The sequence below is a fragment of the Chaetura pelagica genome, unplaced genomic scaffold (assembly GCF_000747805.2).
Source record: "Chaetura pelagica isolate M959 unplaced genomic scaffold, ChaPel_1.0 scaffold266, whole genome shotgun sequence".
Taxonomy (NCBI): domain Eukaryota; kingdom Metazoa; phylum Chordata; class Aves; order Apodiformes; family Apodidae; genus Chaetura; species Chaetura pelagica.
In genome coordinates this window covers 1,935,826-1,944,833 of record NW_009953799.1, presented here as the reverse complement: position 1 = coordinate 1,944,833, position 9,008 = coordinate 1,935,826, and the positions used below count along the sequence as shown (strand labels likewise).

The following is a 9,008-nucleotide window of genomic DNA, read 5'->3' as shown; positions in this document are numbered from 1 at the left end:
CTTTTCTGAGCAAAGTAAAGCAGAAGAGATTGAGGAAGTGCCCGGTTTATTATTTTGTTATGATCTAATTCTGTAGCTTCAGGACTTAATTACATGAGTTCCATGGAGAATATATGGAATAGAAAAATGCATGGCACTATGTGTTTGTTAAATTCAGTAATTTACTATTTACAGGGGAATATGCCCTGATCCAGTTGGACCCCATATTTTACAGTGGTTTAAATATGTATATTTAATAATACGAGAATTACAGCGTTATTTTGGCATCATGGGCACTATGCATCTGAACAGAATGATGTATGATTATGTCTCTTATTCTGTTCTTCACCTGCCTCCAGTCATTTTTGAGAAGGAAATAATATTCTTCCTTCCATTTGACCTTTGTTGTTACGTCCCTAGTCAGTGCTGCTTATTTTTGGATCTGGATCTTTGCACTTCAGTCTTCTATTTGCAGATGCTGTAAAAACTATTGCAAAATATGTAACGGGTATTTCCATTTTCCTGAGATCCTATTTGAAGACATGGGAATGTAAGATGAAACATTAAGACACATCTGCCTTTTTGAATTCTGAGTAAGTCACTCTAGTACCTGACAAGAAAAGTTCCATTTTGGAGAAGTCATCAGCAAAAATTGAAAAAAAACCCAACCATCACATCTTGCTGAGCTCTCTGTTAGTTGTTTACTCCTGTGTTACTTTGTCTACCTTCCTGTTACTTTACCTCACAAACACAGTTTATTCAAGATTGGCAGCTACCCAGACAATATATTTTAAAAACTTAATTTAGACCCCGAATGCAAAATACGGAAGAAAAATAGTTGCCAGGTACTGATTACAACCCCTGGTAAATCTGAAGTGGATGATCTAAGGGTAGTGATAACTTCCCTTTCTATTGTTGTGTTTTTCTTGGAGAAAATCTTTGAGGTCTATGATTAGAATAGAACCATAGAATCACAGAATGGTTTGGGTTGGATGGGACCTTAAAGATCATCTGGTTGCAGCAGGAACCAGAGTTCAGGAGAGAGTTTCTTCCTGATGTTTAACCTAAGTCTCACCTCTTTCAGTTTAAAACCATTACTCCTTGTCTTAATACTGTCTTCTCTGATGAAAAGTCCCTTCCCAACTTTCCTGTAGGCCCCTTTCAGGTATTGGAAGGCTGCTATATGGTCTCCCCAGAGCCTTCTATTCTTCAGGCTGAACAGCCCCAACTCATTCAGACTGACCTCACAGGGTAGGTGCTGCAGCCTGTTTTGTACAGTTTGTGTACAACTCTGTCCATGTCATTTGGATTTTAAAAAGCTGTTATCATCTGTGTGTTATCATCACACTTCACAATACATAAACTTCTGCTAACCCATTTTTAAAAAACTTTGTAAATTAGTTTGTCTCCAAGTACTGATTTTTTAAACAAGAGGAAAATATTTCATCATTGATGTGGGCAGATTTAAAGCTAAATCCTGCAAATTTTTTTCCTATGGCTAATATATTTAACTCTTGACTAGACTACATATTCCAAAAGTGTGTTCCTGAATGTATACATTCAGGTAGATTTATTAATTGAAAACTATTGTGGGAAATAGAGAACCTAGCAGGGAATACACTTTGACTTCAGTTCTTACTGCTTTGGACCTTGCTACTGCTGCAGGGAACAAATGGAAAACAATAAAATTCACAAGGGGGGAAACTGCAATTTTATCCACAACTACACTCAGACTATGAATTACTAGAGTAACATTGTCTGTTCTGGGAGGCCTGAAATGCCTTGCAGGGACTGGAGATTATATTTCCTCATAGAAATATTTAGGTTTAGCTCCACCATAAATTACTGGATGGAATGTTTTAGGTCAACATGAACTTTTAGAAATAAACATCTGGTTATTTTCATTTTTATTATTGATCATAGGATTGATGTCCAGGTCTGTATGTTAACATATGTGAATGTACCTGTAACAGATGAGATACAGAATATGGGCATTTGTTAGAAAGGAGTGTATTTCAACACCATCATGGTATATGGGTTTTAACCCCCTCTCCTGTAATTGCCCAGGCTGCAGCAGTAAAATATCTAACTTGTCAATTGCTCTGTGCCACAAAATGCACACAAAATGTGAATTATTCAATAACAAGCAGCATGAAGGGCCTGATTCCTGAGTAAGTTGAGTCTTTCCATGGACATGGATAGCAGTTGGATTAGACCCTACCACAGTAGTTACAATACGTGCTTGTTTGAAACCAGCAAATTCCATTACCAAGGTTTCTTGATCCCTGGGGCCCCCAGAGTCTAGGAGTCTAATTGTTTTGGAGTTGGTGCTTGCCTTAACCTCCTCCCAGCACTGGTTTTCTTGTTTTGCAAAGCGAATTAAACGCCTGATATTTTCCAGGCCACACTCCTAATCAAAGAAAGAATAATATACTGTACAGGCTGGCGTTAAAACTGTCACTTCTGGTATTTGCTAAGGTGAGGTCTGTTTTAGCAACACTGAGCTTGATTTTAAAGTGATGAGCTGTAGCTGAAATGTAGTGGGTATCCAGTTTCTAATCCTGAGTCAGGCTTTGGTTTTCTCTTCTTACTGTTATGAAGTAGGAATGGGTAAGAATGTTCTTGTTGCAAATGTCCTGTTTTTCAAAAAGAATGTTTGAAAGGGACCTCTTTCCTCCAGAAAAAGTGATAGCTTCACCTGGGGATTCAAGGAGGCCTAATGTGAAGTCTCTGGATTGAATCAGGCATAACAGGATTTGGACCAATGTTTCCCACATCCTGTGTATTGTCCTAAGTGCAGAGCTGTTAACTGCTTCTTGCAGAGACTTGAAATTTTATTTGGAAACTGAGAGAACTGGATTGCAGTTGAGATGGTTATTCTTTTTTTCAGTTTTGACAAAACAGGCACTCGTGGCCTAAATTCCCCATTTCCTGACCTGCTGTACTATTGAATCACAAGGAGCATCTCTCTGCCTAGACTCTCCTTTGTGCTGTAGTCCCTGAGGCAGAAAAGGGCCACCGGGAGAAGGGATGCAACCTCGAAGAGTTCTGCTCTGTCCACCCTGTTCCTGGCAGCAGCAATTGGCAGCGACTTTTTCTGCACAGGAAATTCCTTCTAGAGCCTGATGTAATGCTGTAATTCCTGTGGATCTAGTGTTGTTTCAAATGCTAAGACTGAAGCTCTCTTTTACCTCTGAGTGCATTTGCACTTTAAATATTCAGAGATTTCAGGTATTTCAGAGAAAAGGGATGCCTTTTCTTTTCTTTGACAGCTCTGTCTGCACCTTTGGCAAGTACAGGGAAAATGCCTTCCTACCAATACCTTCCCTACATATTGGTGGGAAAAGTACTGAATATTTTAGTGCTTGCTTTTGGTTTTCTCCAGGTATGCCTACTTACAGAGGTACGTAGCAGAACCACTGCCTTGCAGAGGAGAGGAATGGCAGCCACTGATTTGGTACAGAAACTCTTTACTGGCAAGTGAAGATGAGGAGAACTCTGTCCTTGGCAGTCCAGGAGAGTGGTCCCCTGTGGGTTCATCTAAGACATCTTCTTTTAAAAGGAAATTGTCTAGTGGTATGTAAACCTCCCTGTTCTGCATCAGCTGCATTTGCTTTGCCCCAGCTAAAATGCCTTTTGTCCTTTGCATTAGCAGGACCACTGTGTGTTGGATGTTGTGGACTTTCCCCCTTGAACTGTGGCTTTTGGCTTCAGCTTTGCTGTTGTTAAATGTCTCTTTGTCACTCAATAGCAGGAAGGTTTGGAGTCTTGGAGTGAGCTGAATTCAGATCATCTTGAATTCTGCTCTGTAGTGAGCTCTGGCATTTGTCTGTGTCATTGAAACTTGGTTCATTGCTTTTAATTGTTAAGTTAAGGGTGGTCTTGCTTTAGGCTCTGTAGATAATTGAGGCAGGAGAGGTAGTTCCAGAAGGTGATTCAGATCTTCAGCCCAGATGACCTAGGCTAAGTCATATTCTGGGGTCTTTGTGTTGAATTTCTAGGAAATCTGTAAGATTTACCTCCTAACTTAGAGTTCTAGTTAGGTGGGTTGCATCCTCATGGACTTTCAATCTGTAATGGGGTATTCACTGAATGGATATGGTGGGACTTAGTTACATGTAGTAAAGCCAATATGAAAACAATTACCAGTAAAAATGCTAAGTGCTATGGATGTGTGCAGTTGTATGTGGAGGAAAGGGAATTCTGCCAGAGCATCCTTTAGTTTCTTTCTTATCCTTCTTCAGAAATTTTCTTTTCACTGACTTGCTTTCAGAAGGCTTGTTCCTCTGTGTCCCAGAGGCCCTCCTTTCTTGAGAGTTATATATAACTCGGCAGTACTGATAGCACTTTTGGACCTGGGCCAAGATCATAAATCTAGATTGCAGAAATGACCAGTGGGCAAATTAAATGGATTTTCTTTTATGTGACTTTTAGCTGGCTCCATCCTTAAATGAATGCTTTGCTCCAAAACTCCCTTTGAGCTTGGTCCCATTGCTTCACTGCTCTGGGGAACATGCTGGAAATGTCCATCTCAAGACCTCTGAGGGTGGGGCTGAAGAATGAGTCTGTTCACTGTCTGTTCCAGGGTCTTTGCCTGAAACCAGCCAGGCTGAAGCAGCAAGCCAAGCCCCAGGCCTGCAGGGTGCTTCCCAGCTTGCCCCTGCAGCAGGGAAAAGCAGGAAGAGGCTGAAATCTCGAGAGATGCACTTACAGGAACATTTACCGTTCCTTTGTCCAGGAGGGCTGGGAAGAAGATACTGGTGAGTTTTAAGTCTTAAAAGCTCCATTACTTGTCCTGGTATTGACAGTTGGGGTCTCTTTATCCACCTCTTCTGTTTTTTTTTAAATACTTCCATGGGGAAAGGGCACAGTGTGTGCTGCTCCTGTCTTATGGGCTTCGTCCCAAGGACAGGTTGTGGTTTTGGTTTCTTTGGTCCAATAGCTACAATTGCTTCTTTAGCCTGACTGTCCCCCACTGTCACAGGGCTTCTGTACCTTCTTGGACTAATATTGAATGTGCAGAGAAAAAGACAAGGAAGGAGGAGAGTTCCCTCTCCCACTTCTCTGGTATTTGCTCCTGATTAGAGGGGCTGTGGTGTTGGTTACTCCCTGGCTGTTGCTGCAGCCTGACAATGTTTACTGCGTCTCTGGAAATGAAAAAGGATCCCTGTCTCTGCAGAACTGCTAGTAACTGCTGTGTAGCTGGTGACCTGCTTCTAGAGAGGTGCATGACTGTTTGCAGCATGCACACATTCCTGATGGAAGCCCTGCAGAACTTGGATGTAAGAGAGGTATTGCAGAAACCAGGGAGTCTGGAGTCTGCCTTTAAGCTCTGTAAAGCACTCCAGGTGCTCAGTTGGGATATTTTCCTTTATTATATTCCATTGATTGAGGTGTTAGGTGCCATTTCCCATATTAGAAGGTTAAAAGATGAAACACAAATCCCAGAAAAACACATGCTTTTCAAGATTTTAGGACACTTGTTGAATGGACCTGGTGAATACAAATAAACAATAAAAATTAAACATGTAGGTGATTACAGATACATCCCAGTTTAAGTGATGTTGTTTCTGAACTGCTTTTTTGGAAAGTCCTCAGAGCATAACGTCTTTCTTGCCTGGGAAATACTGGGCCAGAAACTTGGGGCTACCAGGGATACGCAGCAGGAGATCTTAATATGTGAACTACTCTACCTTAGCACACCTGGGCAACGTGCAACCTCTCTGATACAAGTTTCTCAAGACTTAGCTGGTTTTAAATTTTTTTTTGTTTTCCTCCAGCAAGGATGAGATAAAGACAGAAGATGTCTCAGAGGAAGGTCAAGATGTTGATGTGGATGTGGTTGGTGCAGACCAGGTAATTCCAGCTTGGGTTTTCCAGCTCTGCAGACAGCTGTAGTTGAGATGGGTGAATGGGAATTCAGAATCTCATGAGTCCCCATCTATCAGCAAAGGGGCTTCTCTTTTGTGGCCTCTTTCAGACTGGGAATAGGGGTTCTCCTCTCTTCCCTTTCCAGCTGCAGCTGTAGTCTCCTTCCTCCTCTATGTTTTTAAGGCAATTCTTATAGTAGCACCTAGACATTCTGAGGTACATTGAACACTGACTTGGATGCATTAAGAGGAGGATTCAGTTTCCTTTTTTCCCATACTGTGAAGCTCCTTGATGAGGACCCATTTGCTGCAGTTGCTTCATGTTACTGACACATTGCAGAGATGACTCTGCTCCATGGCCTGCAGGGAATGTCTGCTTCAGAAATGGTGTTTGCATTGTGCTCTTTAGATCGAAAGACTCGGAATGTGTCTGATCACTGGTCAGCCCAGGGCTCTCCCTTGTTTCTTGCCCTTTTCCAGTCAAGGCTGTTGGGGAGATTAAATTGTCCCCAAACCAGCTCGGGATTTGGAGGGAAATGTGCCAAGGAGTGGCAGCCAGCATAGCCTGGGGGGTTGTCTTGTGGGCCTTTGGGATCAAATAATAGTTTGGCAAAACTGCAGCTGTCTGCCTGGGTCTCAGCTCAACCCTGGCATGGATACTTGCACCAGGAAAGGACTTTTAGCCCTTTGGGACAGTGGAGTTCAAGGACACTCTGGGTCTTGTGGCTGGGACTGCATTGAAAGGGAGAGAAAAGAAGTAAAGAAGGAGGCCATGAGTTTTCCTGTGCTGCAGTCTCTGATATCCCTCCCATCCTCTAAGGGTTGTTTGTTGCGTCAGCCATTGCAAGGGGCTGAGCTGCTCCTTGAGGTTTCTCTCCTGTATTTCCCCTGCTTCTCTGAACTTCCAATAGAACTTAACCCTGTGTTTGGCAGATAGGTTTTTTGCAGTGATTCAGGCAACCCCATCATTTTCAGTGGCTCTGGTTATCTAGAATCTAAACCAGCCACATCTAAAGACCTGGTCTGATTTTTTTACTTCTTTAAATGAGTTTTTCCTGTAAAGCTGAACAAATGGTTTCTTTTCATGTTTGTGTGGTATGAGGTTTTGATTGTTTTTTTGGTTGGTTGGGTGTTGGTTTTTTTTGTTTGTTTTTTGTTTTTTTGAAGAGGACTGGAGGGAAAAAGGGACTTATACCATTTCTTCCAGATGTATGTATGTCCTTTAAAATGTAAACTTTGCTTGGACCATGTACTTGGAGCAGCTCCTATTGAAGATAGATAATACAAGAAATTAAGCCTGTGGACCAAGATTGAAGCCATACAGAAAAATGCACTACTTAACTAGTATGTGGCCTTTCTGTGTAGTGCCTTTTTGGTCTCCTTGTGGTCTAGAAATGCTTCTTTCCTTTTGTGGAAGCTAAATATAGTGCTTTCCAAGACCCAGCTGTGGCCAAGCTGCTCAGTGGTTAGAGGCTACACTTTTATTCTGATTCCTTATGTGCTCTTACATGATGTTTTGATGAGACTGATTTAGTCTTTCTTTCTTCTGGTATAGGACAGTTAAGAAGCTCAGAGGATAAATGGAAGTGAAGAATACACTACCTTTTTTTTTTTTTCTCCTGCAAATTGTTTTAACTGACAAGGGGGTTGTGATGGCATCAAGCAAGGCAGCAGGAGCTACAGCTCAAGTCACATCTGTCTGTAGGCATCCCCCCAGAACCAGTTCCTAGCACTGCAGCTGGTTCCTCTGCATTGCTGTGCACAATGTTATGAATTGGGCTGTTGTCCTCCTAAGGTTGGGGGTGTTGTGAACATCATTACTCAACTGCATCCTGGTCCTTGTTGCTGCCTTGGAACAATTCCCAAGTGAAGGATTGGAATCAAGGTATTGACAAATATGAATCAAAGACTGTAAAGCAGATGACACTAGCTTGGTCAGATCATGGGGCAGTGTTCTACTGGATGTGTTCTTTACCATTTGAGATAACCAACATGGATCTCTATTTGTTTCCTTGCATCTGACCCCTGGGAGAAATGAGCCTGGCCAAGCTGTGAACACTGTGACCTGCTGGGTGATGGCAAGTGATGTGGCAGTGCCCCTTCCTGCCTGAAATACAGAAAACCTGGATCCAAAAATCTGAAAGTATCTAACTTACAGTGTGGTGAGTGGTCTTTGGGAATCAGGATGTTCCCAGGAGACTTGAATCAAGGCTTCTAAGTAACAAAGAAGGAAACGGGACCAGTTGACTTGAGTATTTTCCTCTGGAAGAAATCCTTCATTCCCAGTGATCACGTGGTATTTACTTGGAAAATACAAAGCTTGAAAAGACACTGTAAATATTCTGTTGTAAACATGGCCCTTCAAAAGTGGTATTTTCCATTAAGAATTTTTTGCAAATGATCGTCACAAATGCAAATGAGTGTTTCAGAGGCAGTAGCCTGGGAAGTGCTGGCTGCTTTCACTGACCTTTTGTCACCACTCCATGGAATTGTACACTGCAATAATCCTATAAGCTTTATTTTATATATATAAAGTGTAACCGTGTAAAATAAACTACTTAAGTATTTTTATCCATTGGTGATATTCCCACACTAAGTCTGGAGAAAGAAGAGCAGTAGCACTACTAGCCCTTCTAGGCATCAGATATCCTGAAGTGGCAATAGTAAGACCATTATGTTTCATTTTGCATAGTTAAATGGTGCAGTAGGCTTCCACCAGGGGAGAGGTAGCACTCCACTGGATAATGTCAATTCACACCCAGGTCAACTTGTTCTGTTTGCCTGTGACTCTCCTGTCCCCCCACAGCATCACATGCTAGCAGTGGTTCCCTCCTCCATCTGCATTTGTGAATCTAGGACAAAGCACTTACCAGGTAGGTAGAGTGGGGTTGGACTTGGACTGAAAAGAAACCCTACTTCCATCTGGGACCACATCAAACAGCTGCTTTAATTCTAACAAAGGACTAGGGATGGCAGTTGCCCTTCTGGGGGACAGTACTTGAATCTTTCTAGTTCATATATTGCAAGAAAAGTCACTTCCACAATAATTTGCTCTGCTAGAGCTGTGCAAATCCTTTAAGAAAAAAGGGCCTTGGTTATCAGAAGTATAATAGGGAGCAGGGTTTAACTCTGTTAAGCAAACCACAGAGTAACAACAAC

General features: G+C 42.0%; 1 protein-coding gene across 1 annotated transcript in view; it reads left to right on the top strand.

Annotated features, from left to right (window-relative positions):
- Positions 1-7,719, top strand: part of LOC104391848 (cohesin subunit SA-2-like) — an 84,685-nt gene extending 76,966 nt beyond the window's left edge. Inside the window, exons 30-33 of the mRNA XM_010001194.1 lie at positions 3,365-3,555; positions 4,565-4,739; positions 5,760-5,835; positions 7,645-7,719. Of these exons, the coding sequence (XP_009999496.1) occupies positions 3,365-3,555; positions 4,565-4,739; positions 5,760-5,835; positions 7,645-7,719 (517 nt within the window). The remainder of the gene's footprint in view (positions 1-3,364; positions 3,556-4,564; positions 4,740-5,759; positions 5,836-7,644) is intronic.
- The last annotated feature ends 1,289 nt before the right edge of the window (positions 7,720-9,008 follow it).